Here is a 20262-nt window from a genome sequence, read left to right as displayed (position 1 = left end):
TCACAGCACTGGTGCTCCAGAGCCTGCCCCAGCTCCATTGCCCTTCTCTGGACTCACTCCAGCCCCTCAGTGTCTTTCTTGCACTGAGGGGCCAGAACTGGACACAGCACTCGAGCTGTGGCCTCAGCAGTGCCCAGCACAGGGGGACAATCCCTGCCCTGCTCCTGCTGCCCACACTATTGCTGATCCAGCCCAGGATGCCATTGGCCTTCTTGGCCACCTGGGCACAGCCTGGCTCCTCTTCAGCTGCTGTCACCAGCACCCCCAGGTCCTTTCCAGCCACTCTGTGCCAGCCTGTGGCACTGCCTGGGGTTGTTGTGACCCAAGGGCAGGACCCGGCACTGGGCCTTGTTGAACCTCACACCATTGGCCTCAGCCATGATCCAGCCTGTCCACATCCCTCTGCAGAGCCTACATGTGTAGCTCTGGATCAGGAGCAGAAAACACTGAACGTTTTCTGTGTAAGACTGGGGGGAAGGAGCAGAAGGTGAACCTGAGGAAGGTGAGAACCAGGGCTTATAGAACACACAACCACAAGAAGCTATTCATCTTGCTGCTCCTTATCTTCCACCAATTAATATTAAAGAAATTACCACCTTGTTAATCAGAACAAGTAAGGGAGAATCACTCTTAAGTTTTGGACTCAGTACCAGATGATCAGTGGCTTTGGCTAGTTATTTCACTATAATAAGTACCAGCACAGACAAGGCACTGAGAAATTCCATTAAATCCAGAAAACTCAATGAAGAGATGACAGAATTATATAAGCACCTGTTATGCCAGCTTTTCCCAATGCATAGTCATCACCTCACACATCCTTACTATATGTAAAAGATCACTGTGCAGAATGAAATACTTGAGCTGATTAAATTTTATATCAGCTTCCAATAAAAATTCATTTTTATTTACAGTTGATGTGGGGCCCTTCTTTGTGTCAGTATTGCTGCTAACTTATTAATAGCTTAGAGATGTTTAGCTCTTTGTATTGCTTTCAGATAAGTACAGAACCAGGTTTTGAAATACACTTACCTGAGAAACCTGATAGGATATCACAAGTGATTCCACACCCTCATGTTATTCCCACACTCAAAAAGCAGCATTTAATAAAAGTTCATCCTGCAGCAAGTTTGGTCAGTGTGTTCTGTGAAGGCTCCTGTATTTTTAAAAGCAAGACAAACCAACCTCTTGCAAAGTGGTTTCAAAACATCAGGGGTCTATGAGTGAGATTTTATGTTGTACTCATCTGAGAAAGAGACTCTGCCATGGTGAAATCACATCAGCTGCCATCTAGGCCCATTTATTGGATGTTAGAGAAAATAGTAGAAGATTGAACAGCAACTGGAAAACAATATGTCAAGACAAAGAAGACATAGTTGAATATAACCCATCAAAACTTGAAAACCAAGTAAGCATTGTTGCTAAAGCAATGGGAAAATGGGAAAATGGGAAAATGGGAAAATGTGTCTATTAGGTAACTGCTGTGTGGCAGTACGATGTCAGAAAATTTGCTTTGCCTGGGGCTGCAGGAAAGTGTGATATGATTTCTGTGGGACCATTTATGTGAGAACTGAAAATAAAAACCAAAAAGAAGTGGTAAAACAATTGGAAAAGAAAAGCCCTTGGTATTAATATCTCCAGGTGGTTGTCTGGAGAAGGAAATTTATGTAATGCCTTTGCTGCAGAATACCTGAATACTTAGACAAAAACATGCTGTGACTCAGTGGCTTCCAAAGAAATTTGCAAATAAAATTACAAATAAAAGCAGCAAGGTAGTGTGTTAAACATAGATCATTAGATATCTGAAAAAAGTTTTCACAGTAGCTACTGATACAGGCCTGGAGCTGCCTGTGCCAAGCAAAGGGCATGGTCTGTGTCATAAAAGAGAGGTTGATTCCCAGCTGTCGGCTGCAGGATAGGGCTAGTCTGTATTCACCATGGACTGCCAGCAGTCACCAGTCAGTGACTCAGGTAATAGCTAAGCCAGCTCAGAAGTTCTCCCCAGAAGACCCTGGAGGATCCTCCACAGCAAAACATGCTTGCTTTTTGCACATAGTAATGAAAAAACAAGATTTCACCTGGCTTACTGAAGTATAGACTCTGGTTCTCTGGAGAGCATCCTACATAACTGAGTGTCCTCTTGCTCATTCACTATTTTTGCAAAGAGCCTCTATGGCTCACAGGTTTGACTTTCTTCTGGAAGTGGAAGGGGATATCTTCTCAGTCAGAGACAGAAGGTTTAAATCTGGATTTCCTCAATATTACATTAATGCCCCAATCACCATCCTTACCTAACCACACCAAGACTTTCCCAGAGTATATGGGATTTGCAAACATAGTGGCAAGATATAGGCTAGGCCTGGATCACTTGAGACCCTGAACTGCCAGCCCAGGCTCTCTACACCATCACACAGCAGAGTGTAAATCCAGGGCAAGCCCAAAGAAAGGCCATTCTGATTTCAGCATCTTCCAGTGAAACCAGGCACTGTCAGGGGTCCTGCTGGAGTGTTTAAGGTTTGGTGAATGCTGGTGTATGCCATCAATATGCAGGTATGGTGATTCCAGGTCCTTGTTGCTCTTTAACCTCAGAGTGAAAGAGCTCACTTAATGTTTTCCTTTTTATCAATGGCTTTGGCCAACCCACGAGATTTCACAGGCTGAGCAACACCCTAGTGACAACAGTGCTTTCTCCCATTACACCCTCATGTGAGATCACTCAAAAGTCAGGTTTAAAGGAACAAAATGACACAGACGAGTCACTTCCAACCAGAGAGGTTACAAATTTGCTGTGTAACTATCCATGTTTCCAGCAACCATTTTATATTCAAAGAATGAAGGAGTCTTGTTTTTCTGCCCTAAAAGCAAGAGAGGCCATTTCCTGTGTCCGTGGAATCTTCAAAGGCAGTTTGCAGAGACTTTGAGTCAGGCATCTCCCTCTTTCCATATCACATGCTTGCACGGAAGCTATTAGTCACTTGTGTCATCTATTCTAGCATGGGACAAAAAGTTGATCTCAGTGAAATACTTTGTACGCATAAATATCTCCCAATAGGAAAACAACAATTTCCATTCCTCTGTGGAAATAGTAAACAAGAAAATAAAACACCTTTTGGAGATACTTGCTGGATCCACCTTTGGTGTTTCTTAAGCACATGCTGTCAGTACCACCAGTTGGATGATTTACCCACAGGGCACCCAAACACATTTCCAGTTACAGCTGCTCTGCACTTGCTAAAGAAAGGCACTCAGTCTCAGTGGACTCTACATTGGCTGAACAAACAAGTGGCTTCATAATTTTTGCTTTGTTTATTATATCAATAGCTAAGAAATAAACAGGTCCATGTCTTGCATACCAGAAAAGAGTGTGAAAACAAAATAAATTTTGTTATTTCAAATCATTTTACAGTAACCCATGTGTAGCAGGGGTGGTGTGGTTTTTTTTTTCCAAAGCAGTAAAAGCTGCACAAGCTGCCAACAGCAGCCATGTTACTCCTTGACATACACTTATCAGCTCCAAGATGTCTGGACTGCAGGATTTTCAAACATTTGAAGTACTAGAAACTTTCTGTTCTAAAATCTATGAACAGGAACATCCTCTCATTGAACCTTCCCATAAAATAAACATGTATTGGTGACTTGTGGCCAATGAGCAATTAAACCACATAACAGTTCCTTAACAGATACAAGTGAATTCCTAGGCAGTCAGTCTTGTTACAGAAAATGACAGAACCCACAATGGAGAATAACTTCAACTATCACTGAGGTAATGGGCAAAACTGCATTTAGTACATCCATCCATCCATCCATCCATCCATCCATCCATCCATCCATCCATCCATCCATCCATCCATCTATCCATCCAATACAGACTGTAACTCTAGTGCCTGAGAGGAGATGCACTGTTTACAACTATTCCAGTATCTCACAGAGGTTCTTATTTCTATATTTTCTTATTCTGCATCTGTGTTTCTTTAAAAATTAAAGGTTTTTTTTGGTTTTGGGTTTTTTTTTTCAAAGGAAGTTAAAGCTCTAAAGCGGAACATGTACTTGTGTTTCTTAGGGAAGTACTGCCCCCTGCTCACAACTGCCAGCCTGAAAACTCCCCAGCAGGGTGGCAGTAGGGCATCTGTGAAACTAGATTAGGGTTCCACTGTCTGACAGCCCCTGAGAGCAACTCCTTCTTCTGCAGCTGCACAAAGATGCAGAAGAGGACCTCTCTCTCACAGCAGGAGGAGCGCAGGGAGGCTGGGCAGTGAAGGATCTGCCCTCTGTGCAGCAGCCTAGTGAGACATGAAATAGGCTGCTAGATGTCCAAGTTGTGCCGAGCACAGCACAAGCTGAGCTCAGTGTTGAGGAACAAGCTGCTGCTTCCTGAGCTGTGGTGTCCCAGAGAGGCACCGTGAACCCACCCTTTTACAACCTTTCAGGCTTTTTGGAGAGCCAATGAAATGGGAATGGGTTTTAAGTGCCTTTAAGGCAAATTGTGGGTTCAGATTAGAGTAAGCCATTACAGAGATCAGTGTGACCATTATGTTCCTCCTGGCTCTTGAATGGCATGCACAAAGTACTTATCTTCTGAGGGCAGATCCCATGCTCAGAACCAAGGAGATGTCTCTGAATCCCAGAAATCAGAACCATAGGGAAGATTAAATGAATTAAATGAATGAAGATTAAATGAATGCAGCACTTAGGAAGTGCTGCAACCAGAAACAAGGTGATTTCAGGAAGGAAAACGGGCACACACTGATGATTATACTGCAGCATTCCTAGAAGCATATAGGACTTTAAATGGCTAATACAGATTGAGTGAGACAGTCAAGGTCTCACTCAGTCAGCCAATGAAGAAGGCAGTTGCTTGTTCTACTTGTTTAATCTCCCTTCTGCTTACTTGTACACCTGATCTAATCTTATTGTAGTGCTGCTTTTCAACAGTATTTTGTGCACCCATATGTAAATGAGATCAGCTCTCCAGATACATTAATTTCTTTCAAGGATTAAGCTCAGGTCCATTTTTATCTGTGTAATTAGGTCAGTGCTCAAAATCAAGACCTACGTTGATACCTCTCAGTATCTGCAGATTGCTAGATTTACCATTAATCATTAATTGCTTCCAATTAGTACACTCAGTCAAAATCCAAAGTGAGTTCATCCTGTTCCTTTCTGCACTTTAACCAAGATAATAGGAACACTGCAACTCTATTTTTAAGATAAAATTCATACCAAGAGATCTAACATCTGAATTACACACTAGGCAACTTAATTTGGCCAGTCTGGGTTGTGGTTATTTAAAGAAGGATTTTAGGGACCTGATCTGATAAACTCCACAACTGGACTTCTTGAAAGAACCTTCTTAAGTCAAAATTTAAAACGTTCATACCATAGACTGTTTATTTCTAATATAAATAAAGCTCTAGTCAGCTGCAGAGGGAAACAAAAGAAAAGGCAAACTGAGCTTCTAGGTCTTGACACCCCTCTCTAAGAAGGACTCTCCCTTCCAGCATGAACAAAACCCACCTTGACACTTTCTCTTCCCAGCAGTGTGGCAGAGCATAGCCTGCTTGCCTAAGACAAAGCCCAGCACATCACCTCTGCCCTTGAAACAAACTCATGGTCTGCTTCCAAATTACTTTCCCATTTTTAGAAACTCCAGCTAATCCCAGAAAACTTGCCTCTCTAATTCTCCTATCTTCCCCTGCCTCTCTAACCAACCACTTCCTCAGTACTTATTGCCAGCAAAGCAGCTTCCCAGGGGCTTTGCATGTCTCAAAACCACTTCCTACATGCCACTTGTCCTGGTTTGAAAGACAGGTGTTTGCTAAGGAAAGCAGAAGCTTCCCTTTGGACTGAAAAAAAAAAAAAAGTGATTCTTCCGATTATTATAATTTTGGAGTTAAGAGAGCTCTCAAGCAAAGATATGGGGGTAGGAATAACAGTTCTTTACTAGTGTATCTAACACGACAAACAAGAACAACAACAGCTATGAAATAACCCACAAACAGAACAGTAACTCAGTCCCAGTGTTTTTTGGCTGCAGGCACCTTTTCCCTGAGCTGCAGTTCCCGGTGCCGGGGGCGGGCAGGTCCCGCAGAGCCGCAGGAGGGCTGGGGGTGATGGCAGCGCTGTCCCAGGGGGAGAGAGAGATGGAGAGAGAGCCCTCCGCTCACGGTGTGGGTCCTGGTGATCAGCAGAGTGCTGGATGGTGGTAGTTCACAGTGAGAAGACAGCCGGGCAGGGTCCGATGGTGGTTTCCCGACGCAGGGATGGGGCACAGGCGGCGATCGTCCTTCTCGTCCGAACTCCACGGGGGAAATGGGCCGAGGCCCAGCCTTCCGCTTCCTCTTCTGGCTGTTTGAATCTCACGGGGTTTCCCTCTTCTCTCTCCTCCCTCTTGTCACCAGGGCCCAGTCAACAGGTATCTTAGCATGACAATGGGGAAAATTCCACAGAGGGAAAAGGGAGAGAACCAACCCCCAACACCACTCCCTTAGAGATTCAATTTTATTGATATGTACTGGAATGTCTATACTCGTATATGAAATGCAAGCTCTTGATTACCCATTTTTTAGTCTCTTGAGAATTTCCTGACATATTGTACCTATGCAAGATAAAGTGTATGAGCTGGAGCAGATCACTGTAATCAGTCACATGTTTTACATTGCACAAATTTATTCTGATCTATTGCCTGTGTTCTTGCAAGGAGTTCTGACACTCCCAACCCAATGCTCAATCTGCTCCTCCTTTGTTTTCCCCAACAAGTGTATGTAAACTAATGTCTCTTTCACTGTGAAACCATGCAAATGTTTTGCAACTAAAACCTCAGTCTGCAAGTGACTTCATGTCTAGCAGTGCCTACTAGCATGTATAAAGCATTCCCACAGAAATAACCAAGCAGCAAGACTGAAAATGATCATGTAAAGCAAGCATTTCACCATGCAGAATCTCCCTACAAACAGATGTGAAAATATAGATTTCACCAGTTGCAATGGAAGAACATTTTGTTCTGGGACTGCAGTTGGGATATGCAAGCTCTGGCAGGAATTATTTAGCTTGAAGGGAGTGAAGATAAATTAATACAGTTTCCACTGAATATGCCAGGACAATTATTTTCAGCCTGCTTAAAAATATGCACAGAATGTACTTCAACATAGCATCACAAGGACTGAACTGACTTCAAAAAAGTGGTGCAAAGCAGATTGGCAGCCACGTAAGTAGACTCTGCTGAATTTGGAACTGTAGAAGGTAGCAAAGGCTACTGCAGCAAAAGCTGTAGATGGCCCTCACCTATATTTTAACAAAAGGAAAATGTGAAGGGTTTATCACCAATTCTGTCCCATTTTCTCTTCTATAAAAACCAGTATTTTCTGGGGTGTAGGAGGGGGACACAACTCACTACTACTGTCAGAAGTAAGGAGATATTTTTGATCAAGATGAAAATCAAAGAAGAAACAGCAATAATGTATTAACATTACTGTATTTAAGAACTTGATATTTTAAAGTCAGGTGCAGTTAAATAACAGAAAATCTTTCTGAAATAAACTCAGTGTGCAGTCCTGTTTGAGCAAGTTCAAATCAGCATTTATTTTGATGTTACATTCCTGCAAGTCCATGGCCAGATTAGGTGCACAATGGGATGTCTCTCGCTTTCCAGACACACACACTGAGTTGCACAGCACAGCAGCCACCCCAGCACATGTGCAATTTAAAAAATACAACATTAGAAAACTCAGAAGAATGCTGTTACTGAAAACAGGATCTCTCTTGTGTCTCTGCACTTCACAGGTCTTTAAAGAAAGCACAAAAACATTAAGTGTACAGATTGTAAACAAAAAGCTTATTGATTTCACACTTGTTTTCAAGACACTTTCATACTGCAGTTTAGAACTCCATTTGGTAAAAAGGGGAATCCTTCAGAAGCCCCATCTTCACTAAATAAAACACGCAAATTCGAGGCCACGGGAAACGACCAAAATATTCAAGCCAGATTCTGGCCATTAAATATGTGCATCCCTAGATTCTCAAAAGAATCCATAAGCACAAAATGGGGTGGGGTTTTTTGCATTTTGTAGATGGATTGCAATTTAGAAAACTCAGTATGACACTCATCCTAGCTAGTTTTTATTATCTCAAACATGGACTAGCTAAGACTTATCTATATTAAATATCTATGTATGAACAAGATAAACTGTCCTCTGCCAAAGGCAGATTCTGCACTGTCCACAGCGAAAGTTTAACATAATCAGAGTTCTTAATTTTGGGGTTTTTTTTACTAGGGATTCAGTATGGGATTTTAAAGCTAAATTCATGTAAAATGTAGTTGTCAGTTACAATATTGCCTCTTGCATTTTATATTAAACCAAGTATTTGCTTATTAACAATAAACTTACATTAATATGAAGTTTTCATCAAAACTTTCTATAATATGGCAGGCACTTTGGCACAGTTGTCTCACAGCAGCAAAAACTGAGGAAGAAAACTGAATGCTGGCAGAGTTCCCTGACAAATTAGGTTTAAAGGCTAATTTTAATTATAAAAACAAAAATAAAACTGAAAAAATCCTCAATGCTTTAAAAATTGAGCAAAATGCACAAGATACAATCCCATAATGGGTAATCTACTTGAAATGAACATCAGTTGTCAACCAAAACCATTTTGGAAACAGAGCAAGATTTCAGTCCCCTTATGCTAAAGCCAAAAAAGCCAGCACAAATTCTACCATCTTTTCTGATATTCTGATGTAGTACCTTTTTTCTCTTAGCATACAAATGCTTGAACTCACAAATGCCCATTCAGTTGTGGAGTTATAACTGTGCTGCAGTTTTACTGACTATTGTGTCATGGTCTCATTTTTTGCATCACAGCAATACATCAGCCCTACATTCCATTTCCACTGTACACTGAAGACCACAAATTAAGGCACACCTGTCTTTACACCAATACACTTAGGAAATTCTCAGAAAGAACACATTTCATTTCTGTGTATTTGTTCACCCTGTCACAAGCTGGCAATGTGGATTTTGTCACCAGGCTCCAGTTGTTTTCAACAGTACACTATTTTGGCATCAAACTGTAGTGACACTGCTTGGGAGGATTTGGAGCATGAGCATGTCTTTTGCTGTTAACAGGAAGATCTCAGAGCTAGAAAAATGCAATGCAGGCTTTTTCATCTGTCAGGAAAGTGCTGAGATTAAAATTATTTTCTCCTCCTTGGAGTGTGGCCTGGAGAAGGTGTAAAGGCATCAGCTGCTTCTGTCTAGAAGGCATTGGAGGCAGGATGCATCTTACAGCTGGGATCTGGAGGAAGCTGGTGTCTGCTTGGTGTTTGCTGGTAGAAGGGGTCCCAGGAAATAGCAAGAGACATACAGCAGTACCTCCACACAGGGTGCAGGGCTGTCCCTGTGGTGCCTGGCAACACCAGCTCTGTGGCTGAAAGTCACTCACAGCAGCCCCAGACCTCCTTTGGGAAAGCAGAAAAGGTCCACAGTGATCCACCCAAGACACCTGAACACCCAGAGCCCTTTATGCTGACCACATATTTGAACTCACACACTGGCATCAGGGAAGATACAGTACTGACAAACATAAAAACTGTGTGACAAGGTTCTAATACCTTTTAGTTTGAGTATATGAAGGGTTCATATCTTTAATCTCTAGTGCTCTGATAACTCGACCAGCTGAAGACGTCGCTTGTATATTTTCCACTGACATGGACTACTCTTCTTGAATTGGACTCTAAAAAATGCACCACAATCATGTCAGAGGTGGTAAACATGAGGACTACCCCCACTGCTCTTGTGTTTAGCTCCCAGAACACAGCAGTAAGCACAGTTTACATCTGGCCCTCCTTGTGGGTGAAAATTTCCCAAAACTGAATCTATAAATGACAGATACACACTTAATTATCAACAATTTTAAAAAATAATCCAAAACAAAGTAGTGTGAAACAAACAGTACCAAGGACCTTGAGGTTAGTAAATCCTTTCTATAAAAGCAAAAATGGCAGTACCTAAATAAAATTAGGTCTAAATAAAAATGGTATTCAGTATTTACTGAGCGGGTGCAGTGCTGAGACTGCTGAGTGTTTTTACAAAGAGGCTGGATAGAAGCTGTAGCAATTTAAAGGTGAAAAATAGATGAGAAGTTCACTCTTAATAAGAGACTGAGTACAATCACAGTGCCATTTCCTTGAAGGCAGTTCATTCCTTGTAGTCAACAGGAATTTTATTATTTGTTCTCAGTGCAAATAAAATTGGGCCTTAACTGGAGACTGCACATCACTACTTAGCTTGGATTTCCAAAAATAGTGCAATATTCCCTTTGCACAGAATTTATTGCACATTTTATCACCAGAGCAAAGCTAGAGTATGCAGTATATGAGGCATATTTGTTCTAGTATGTAAGGTGTATTTGTTCAGTGTTCTGAAATATGAAGGGTAAACTGAGAAACTTCAGAAGCGGACACATACTACATTTCAGGATTGCTTCTGTCAGCACCTTCAGGACACATGACAGTATGCAGCCCAGGACTTGATTCTACTGCCATCTGCTTGAGTACATCAACCCCAGAGAAAGTTGTGTTTGCTTCACTGAAAGCAGAATTTACCCCTTTCTCAGGAACAGGAAATTTTATGCCCATCCAGACACAATTTAAGCCTAAAGGTAATAAAGCAGACAGGCTGACTGACAGACACTCAAGTTTTCGCCATGTGGAGTAGAGGTAAAGGATATATTTTACCAATTTTCAGACACTAAAGGCTAGAGTTCAGTATCAAATAAGGAAAAAAAATAAACCAAAAGAACAAACAGCATCTCACAGTGTTCCACCAGAATCCTTATTCACTGCTGTACTGTTGTTGCTGAATTGAATTCTGGATATCTAGTTCAGTGATCTGTCAAAATACTCTTTAGTATTGGCCTCTGAACAGCCTTCAGGTCAAAATTACATCATTGAAATTAGCACCATGGAAAAATTACTTATTGAAGCAATTTTAAGTTTTCGAAAGAGAAGCAGTGATTCAGAAAGAATAAAAGATCTTTATAGCAAAATTAGTTTTAAAAAACCAAACCAACAATTCTATTAAAAATATATAATCCATGACAGAACATTCTACTGTACCCGTCATGGGAAATAAAAAATACTACATACATGGGGTGCACTCAAAATCCATGAGGCAAAATTCTCCAATGAATTAAGTGAAATTTTGCTGACATACCATACAGCAAATCTTCTATTATGGCCACTGTAATCAGTAGGATTCTTCTTATCATTATTTCACAGGTATTTATATTTCATCTAACACACATTTAATCATTTCACATTTCATCATCATTTGACCTATAATAAATGAGTGTAATAAAGAACAAATTATATCTCAACAATATATATTCACTTTTCCATACCACATCAATTAGTATGACCAAAACTGGTGTACCTATACCCAGTACTGATTGCGCTTCAAAGTTGGGTTTGTTTTTCGACAATACTGGATCATTTCAGGATCAAGATTTAAAGAGTTGTTTTTCAGATACCTTTCTGTAGTTGGAGAAACCACTGTACGAAGCAGCTGCTCATTTTTTACGGCCACAAATGTTGAGGCTGTACTTCTCTCAGTCCCCTTCAGGAGAGGAGTCACTGTGACAGTAGGTACAGTCAAGCTCCGTTCCAGATATTGATCTGCACTATTGAGGGTTGTATCTGTTTGACTTATGACTAGAGGTTTTGTCTTCTCTTTCTTCTGACACACAAACAAAATGCACACAGAAGTAACAGCAACGACAAGCAGCACAGACACCAGGACCAGGGGGATAATGATGTACCAAGGGCTGCTTTCAGCTGCCTGCTCTCTGGAACTCCTGCCATTAACCTGGTTTGTAATCTTCAACTCCACAGATACACTTGTTCCCACTGCCTGACTTAGCAATGGACCTTCTACATGCAGGTTTCCCCAGTGATTCTGCCTGGGCCACATAGTTGGTTCAGTCTTCTGTGGTGCTAATGCAGGCTCTTTATTCTGTGAGGAGACTGGTGCCTCATCCTTTGAGGTAGAGTGAGCCTTTAAAGTGGTCATGCTGATTATAAAAGGCACTTCTGTTGTAAAATCCTGCACAAGTGGAGGATTGTGTGGCACAATGGAATACTGAAAACAGCCAATAGCAGGCTGCACAGCATCAGCCCTGAGTACAAATGTAAAAGAGTCATTCAACAGATCAATGCCTGTCATATTTGTGTCTACGTCCAGAAGCAGAACACCACTATCAATGTCAGCCTGGGTGAATGTGTGAATATCTTCCAACGCTTCATCATTCACAAACCTTTTCTTTACTATCCTTCCATGAGAGGGGTGCACTATCACCTCAAATCTAGGATTACTGTTTGTCAAACTGGCTAGCTCAGAAGCATCCAGGTCACTGCTTCCAAATGTATAAGCTGCTTGATTTGAAATCTGCAGGTCAGATACAATTTGCACTAAAGGCTTCGCTGTGATGTTCAGCACTTGCCCTGTCAGATTGCCCTCTGCAGTAAAAAGCATAAACTCCAGTACTTCACTGGAAGCAGTGAGATTTGTCAGGTGATAAGAGAGTCTTCCTGAGTACAAATCTGCCTGCTCAAACTTAGTAACCTGCTCATTTCCAATCATGAGGTGCCCATATTTGAGTGGCTGAGTTATTTCATACATAATATTAGTACTTTTCCCATTTGTGACAGCTGAAAGCTGAACATTAGTAATAGTGACAGATGTCTGGCCCTGTGGCAGCACAACATTGGTAAGGTTTACCAGGACAAGAGCAATTGGTACAACTTCAAGACTGAACAGTTTGTATAAAGGGCGATGTTTACCATCAGTCACACTGAAATAAAACACCCCAGAAGATGAACTTCCATCCTGTACAAACCAAACTTTACCACTGTCAACATCAGCTTGTGTGAAATCTTTTATAGAGACACTGAGATTGTTTTTCATTGCTAAGTAACCATTATTGGGATTGCTAACAATGGTGTATTTCAGCTCAGCTGGGTCATTATCCAAGTCTTCAACTTTCAGATTCTTTGCTCCCAGCATTGACACATCTCCCTGCAGGACTTTCAAGTGCAGTCTTTTAGTCTTCAGCTCTGGAGACTGGTCATTCACTGGGAAAACAGTGATATTAAACACCTCCTCCAAAACCTCACTATGGGGCTTTGTAGCAGGCTTGCTCCTTAGGTTTAACCAAACAGCAAAAGTGAAATTGTCATTTAGAGATTCAGAATCATCATGTATGTACATAATTCCAAATTTGTCCAGTATGTACTGGGAGAAGTTAGGCATTTCTTTGGTAATGTTTTGTTCTCCAACAACAATCATGCCGTGTTGGGGTAAAGACATAACCTGATACCAGATTTCATACATGGAGCGCTGTACATCAGGTAGCTTAATCAATAGGTTTGAAGCATCTAAATTTGTTTTGTTGATTAATACTCTACCTCCTTCCTGGACTATGGCACCTGGAAGAAACAAAAAGAGAATTTTAGAAACTGAACAACTTATAGTTGCACTATTTCAGAATATCATTTCAAATACTGATGATGCTCAAAAAATTTTCTCTTTTGTGGTATCCTTGATTTCCCCATGTCATGGCTAAAAATATATTACTACTACTTTTAAAATACAATCAGATATGAGACAAGATTTTTGATTGATGCATACACTAAGATTAAAGAAATACCAGTATCTCAAAGCTCTCATAGTGTTTTTTACCTACCATTATAGAAAACAAAGTATCTTCTACAGCATAGGAAGTATCAAATATATGTACCTTCTAAGGGTGCAGTGAACACAGCTTTCCAAGCTACTACCCTACAGTACTCCCTGTCTCAGACATATTCTGGTCACTGCTTACTGAAGAGAAATAAATTTTTGGTTTTTTCTCCATTCTTCAATTGACCTCTGACAGATCCAAAACAATTTTGATCTCAAACACTGAAGCATTTCTACCTGTATTTGCTAGAAGACAACTATTCTGATCACGCCTGTCAATTTCATATGAAATGACAACATGGAACATCTGGATATCCAGAACTGTTGGTGGAGAGGAGACAGTAAATGTAAAGAAATCTTCTGCACTCCAGTCAGCTGAGTCAGCATGTAAGTGTTCATACATGATCACACCTTCATCAACCTGTTCCAGGTAAAGAGAAGACATACGTGCAAGAGCATGGTGATTAGAAACAGAGAAAAAATACATTGAAAACATTGTTCAAAGAGACCTTTGTACCTTAGTCCATGCACAGTGTATACAGAATCACAGAATTGTTCAGGTTGCAAAAGACCTGCAAGATCTAACCCAACTCTTAACCCAGAGCTGTCAAGTCCACCACTAAACCATGTCCCAAGTACCACAACTACACCTCTTTTAAAATATCCAGGTTGGTGATTCAACCACTTTTCCGCAGTCTGGTTCAGTGTTTCAAATGAAAAAAGGTGTCCTACTATTCTATTTAAGCTTCCCCTGGCACAGACTGAGGTTATGTCCTCTCATCCTGTCACAGGTTGCCAGGTTGGGAGCAGAGGCCAACCCCCACCTGGGCACAGCCTCCTATGAGGGCAGCTGTAGAGAGTGATAAGGTCACCCCTGATCCTCCTTTTCTCCAGGACAAACACCCCCAGCTCCCTCAGCTGCTCCTCACAGCACTGGTGCTCCAGAGCCTGCCCCAGCTCCATTGCCCTTCTCTGGACTCACTCCAGCCCCTCAGTGTCTTTCTTGCACTGAGGGCCCAGAACTGGACACAGCACTCGAGCTGTGGCCTCAGCAGTGCCCAGCACAGGGGGACAATCCCTGCCCTGCTCCTGCTGCCCACACTATTGCTGATCCAGCCCAGGATGCCACTGGCCTTCTTGGCCACCTGGGCACAGCCTGGCTCCTCTTCAGCTGCTGTCACCAGCACCCCCAGGTCCTTTCCAGCCACTCTGTGCCAGCCTGTGGCAGTGCCTGGGGTTGTTGTGACCCAAGGGCAGGACCCGGCACTGGGCCTTGTTGAACCTCACACCATTGGCCTTTGCCCATCAGTCCAGCCTGTACATACACTGAGATTATCCTGCATTTCTTTTTCTCTTAAGATGGACTCCATGTTGCCAGATAAACACCTGAAATTAAGTGCAATGTTACTGGGCATGAATGCTTAGTAAAAGCCTTATATAAAAAGCAGAGAGGTATGCAATACTGACAAGTTGTCTCAAACTAGCAATGGTGATCACAAGCTCAGATGGACTGTATTTTTAGTAAATCGGAGAATCAGTGTCAAGGATTTTCTTTGTAAGGACACCAGCAGGGCTAGATGACATGTCCTGAAAAAGCATATGAAAGGCTGAAGGCTGGAGAGGGATTTTGATGCAGTTATTTCCTGCAAATGGCAAAAGATACTTGGTAAGAGACTAAGAAAATCAGAAGGAAGTGTAATGACCACTGATATTTACTCTCATTTATAAGCAAAAAATTGATGGAACTACACAGTGAAAAATTTCTACATCACAGAAAGACAGGGATTCCTAAAGGACAAGAAGGAATGTGGTTTGTCCTATCTCTGCCTGCACTGATCTTGCAGATCATCATACTCAAGGAATCCAATCAGTCTACTGTGAGTAATCAAGATTCAAAGTATTGCAATATATTTCAGTAAATCTCCAGAGAAACAAATATGCACATACAAAATGAAACAGTTTATCTCTTTAGACCCCAAAGCAGAAGGCACTATTTTCAGATTATTTCTCATCTGCTGAAACTCTACCTGAATTTTAAGATCAATACTATAATACACTGGAACTGTAATAGAATTCCTAATGACAGCAAGACTAGAACACTTACTGAATCTTACCCAGTAGATGCAGCATCTGGTCTGCTTGATTATTCACTTGCTAGCCTGGAGAGATGACAGTTACACCAATTAAATCCTTGGCAAGTTCCAAGGCAACCACTGACCTGACCTGCACGTTAGTTTTCAATTGCCAGAGAGATCCCTGTCTGAGATGGTGCTGATTTTAAATTTACTATTTTAACACACTCATCATAACTTGCAAACACCTTGAAGGGACTCATTAGTACACATTTGTATCACAAATGCTTGAAAGATGTGAAAAAAGAAAACAAAACCCCCCTGCTGTTATCACAGATGAAGCATTTTAGGATAGAATCTGACGTGTGAATCCAGAGAGACTGAATCGTGAATTTACTGCAACAGCCCCCACTGAGATCACTAGGCAATCTGGGTTTTCAAGGCCAGTTTTCTCAGCAGCCTCAAAACTATCCCAATTTCTCTAAAAATATTAGACTGATATGATAAAATCCTTTATGCACATCTCCAGGTTTCTGCTTTCCATATACTGATTTAAGTCTTAATGGCTATTATAGGACAAACCAAAAAAATTAATAGCAAAAGGATATGTTAGTTCAGGGTAATTTTCTATAACCTCTCTAGGACTTCCAGCAGAGGACAGCAAATTTTTGTAACAAATACAGGCACAATACACATCCTTTAAATTCAGCGTGTTTAGTATCAATCTTAATTGGTTGGCTGCTTTGGGTTTTTTTTGACTGCAAATCCATTCTAATGTCAAGACTAAGAATAGAATGGAATTGGTGATGATTTCTGCGTTTACCTCTCCACTGACTATATAATGAAGAAGCTGTGTCTTGCTTCAAGATGTAAAAACTTCTAAGATATCACAGAAAGTATTGCAGAGAAAAACAAAAATGAAACATTATGCTGAAAAATTCCTGTGTTACTCAAGAGTGTTTAATGTGTAAATAATTTTCTTATATTAGCTGAACAACATCTGTTCAAGAAAAATGTCTTGGAATGAAATAGTAATTTCTGTTTCTTTTTGTTGATTGTTTTTCTTTGGCAACAAAGCAATAAACCACAGGGCATACAGAAGAGTTCAGCACCCCAGCAAAAGGAACAACTACTTTTCCAAAATGAAATTTTAAGTTCCTCAACACAAAATTAAGTCAATTAATTAGAGAAAAACCACAGACCTACAGCAATGCATTTTTTTTCAATTCATATCAGTTTTATAAGCTTATTACCAAACAGAAACTAAATGCTTTAGTCTCCATTACATGGAAAATGTGCAATGTTTGTAACATAAATGCAGTTATCTTCACTCATATTTTACTCCCTGTGATTACAACACACTGGACTGAAAGTTTATTAAAGATCTCTTTTCTCTCCCTTACAGCTCATTCTCTACCAAAATAAATAGTAAGCTTGTTTGGATACTTGAATTCCACCTGCAAGAAGTCATTTAGCTCTCCTCGTTTGAAATTAAAATGGCCAATAGAAATATCTCCAACAGACAAGAAAAGCTTACATATTATTTCAGCCCAAAACCTTACATAATTTACAAGGTCAAAAGGAAAGTTAGCTACACATTAGTAAAAACTAAAGCTACAGAGAACATGTGACATGTTCTGACATGGTACTATCTGATAAACACACATAATGGTCATATCCATAGCCAAAAAGAGTGACACTTCAAAACCGTAGCTGAAATATTTTCTGTCTAACATGCTTAACTGCTTTATCTAATACTCAAAAACCACACATTTTGGGATCAGAAGGGCTCAGTGTCATTCATCTCTTTCATAAAAAACAAGACAAAACTCAGCAACTTTTGAAACAAGACCAACAACAATGGGATTACAACATGTTACTTTATGAGAACCACTCTGTGTCCATCTTGATTTATAAAGTGGAGGAGAAGACCCATTCTACTGCTGTCCTTGGTCAGGTTGTTTCAAAGAGTGATGACAGCAAATTAAAATGTCAATCCTTTTTCCAGATTTTACTGTCCAAGTTTCAAATTCTGGCAAATCAATTTTCTTATTCCTTCATATACTAAATCAAATAGCTAAATTTAAAATCTGTAAACATATGTTTCCCATGAGCAAAGTCAGAAGATTGACCCCCTTTTATCTCCCTCACTTCAGTTTTCTGAGAATAGCTTAATGCAAGGTGAAGATAGTTATATTCAGATTCTGCACACAGACAGGTAATTTCTTTTGCAAAAGAATTTTTCCATCAAGTTACATAAGCTGCCACATTTTAGTCATTCAGTAAGAGAACCTGGATCACAGTTAAGATACTTCAAACAGTTAGCACCACAGCCAATTCAGTCAATAAAAGTCATCTTGGGGACACCCATGAGGACTGCGTACAGCTGAAATGAATCTGATACTTGGACTATTCATAGAGAAAATGGCTGCTCCTTCTGCCAAAAACTAAAAGCTTCCAACCTCTGACTGGTGGTTAATAGCACCAGAACAGCTCTGCTTGACAAACAGTGCTACAAGCAAAAGAGTGGGAATTGCCAAGACCTTGGTAGTATCCAACCAGAGGGGAACAAATGCTCCTCTTGTGTTCATTACCAGATGCCAGATATTTAATGACATTGCAAATCTGTCTGATTGCACTGATGGGTCACATATGTCTGGTACTTAACAGCTGTGTATGGATCACATGAAGAATGAGCAACAGATATGCCCTCTGAAGTAAAAATCTACCCCTCAACTAGTTGCTATAAAGTAAATGCTTACCATAGATTGCGTAAAACTGAAGATTTCCTGAATGGCATCATCAGAATCTACTTTGATCAGCCTTCCAAGTTTTGGGGAAGTTACAATCACAAAAGTTATAGTTCTGTTTCCTGCATTGGTCATATCATTGGTTACAGCTTTCAGATCATGTTGTGAAATAGGTTTCCTGGAACCTAAAAAAATATCAAGTATAGGAAGAAGATTTACAACAGCATTTTTTTCACAAAGTTTGTTTTGTATGAACAGGTCACACTCTCACCTGGGTATTCTACTCAGTATTTTAATAACATTTTATAAGATCAGCAGGATACTCTTTTTCTAGTTACCTTCTGGGCACTTCCACAGCTTTTTCAATTAAAAAGCCCATTAGTAGGACATACCCTTGTTTTAAAAATGCAAAAAATGCAGTTCTCTTCAGCACATGTAATCACTAAAGACTGGCTTCTGCAAAAACTACCTGAAGTATAGAATACAGCATGTATAAGAAGTTCTGTTTCTACATGACATGTCTAGAACCAGAAGACACAGACGATTCAACTGAGAGAAGCCCCAATACGGCAAAGTTTGTAGTGAACACATAAAAACCAAAATTGATCATAACAAAAGTAATTTGTTCCACTTTACTGATATGAAATAGGATTTTCATTAAATACAATTAAAATATAAGTACTGAATTGAACAAACTAGGAAGAACACCATGTAACAGAAGTAACAGCCTGAACTGAAGTAATTTATTATTTATGAAGATAGATGCAGACTGAGTGGTAACAAAATCCTTTTAATACATAGCATCACACTAACCTTACTAAGGTTACTACCTTCTGGTTTAAAGATTATAAAGAGCTTTCTGGCATGAGTCAAACCAAGATAACTTTTGATGCAGCTGGGGCAGTAATTTCCTAAAAGCCAGTAATTTCCTACAAGGAAAAAAATAACTGGCTTCTTTTTTGATGCAATTTCAAGGTACACAATCAGCAAACTAAAATTTATGTTCAATTATAATTTTAGAGGAGCAAAGCTCCCATCATCCTGTTCCCCCTGTATCCCCCCTTCTGCCTCTATTTTCACATTTTCTCTTCTCCTTGAGCAACAAGCTTATACACATTTTAATACATAATTTCAAAGACCATATGGTAGTACACATACTAGAAGTCTGAATTATCAATCCATCTCATACAAGAATAAAACAAAATAACACATGTATTTTATATATATATATATATATATATATATATGCTATAATATTCAGAAGAAAAAAATATGGTAAGGACAGTGAAGAACAGGGATGCTTTGAAAGCCATTATTAATACCAGGAGTCTGCCTTTTCACATCTGTTAGTGCCCTAGTTCAAATAACAACTACTTTGAAACAGGGTTAAAAGTCTTCTGTCCCTGTCCATTTTCCCATTCTTACCTTCCCATGTCTCTCTGTGGTCATACTGTTTTGAAAAGTGAAGGAGCCTCTCAGGCTGAGAAAAAGATTCCCAGACAACATCTAATTCAAGAAGTCTCCCTCCTCTTCCTCTCCCTTCTTTTCCCTTTTTTGGTGGCAGGAAGGGAGGGAACCATGACCTTGTGCATACAGCAGATGTGGTTAAGAATGTACAACTTAGCACAACAGTTAATCAGACCACATAAATCTGCAAGTGCAGTTATTTATCAATAACCTGCTAGTTATGCAAATCAGGCCTTACTGCCT

At 40.2% G+C, this 20262-nt stretch overlaps 1 protein-coding gene across 1 annotated transcript in view; it reads right to left on the bottom strand.

Moving 5' to 3' along the window:
* Window positions 1-11426: 11426 nt before the first annotated feature.
* LOC134056825 (chondroitin sulfate proteoglycan 4-like) overlaps window positions 11427-20262 on the bottom strand; it is a 33024-nt gene continuing 24188 nt past the window's right edge. Inside the window, exons 8-10 of the mRNA XM_062513720.1 lie at window positions 18565-18737; window positions 13968-14151; window positions 11427-13477 (exon numbers count right to left, since the gene is read on the bottom strand). Coding sequence (XP_062369704.1) covers window positions 11427-13477; window positions 13968-14151; window positions 18565-18737 — 2408 coding nt within the window. The remainder of the gene's footprint in view (window positions 13478-13967; window positions 14152-18564; window positions 18738-20262) is intronic.

This window comes from Cinclus cinclus, chromosome Z, assembly GCF_963662255.1.
Source record: "Cinclus cinclus chromosome Z, bCinCin1.1, whole genome shotgun sequence".
In the NCBI taxonomy this organism is placed as follows: domain Eukaryota; kingdom Metazoa; phylum Chordata; class Aves; order Passeriformes; family Cinclidae; genus Cinclus; species Cinclus cinclus.
Note: the sequence above shows the minus strand (reverse complement) of the source record. Positions and strands in the feature narration are given on the sequence as shown.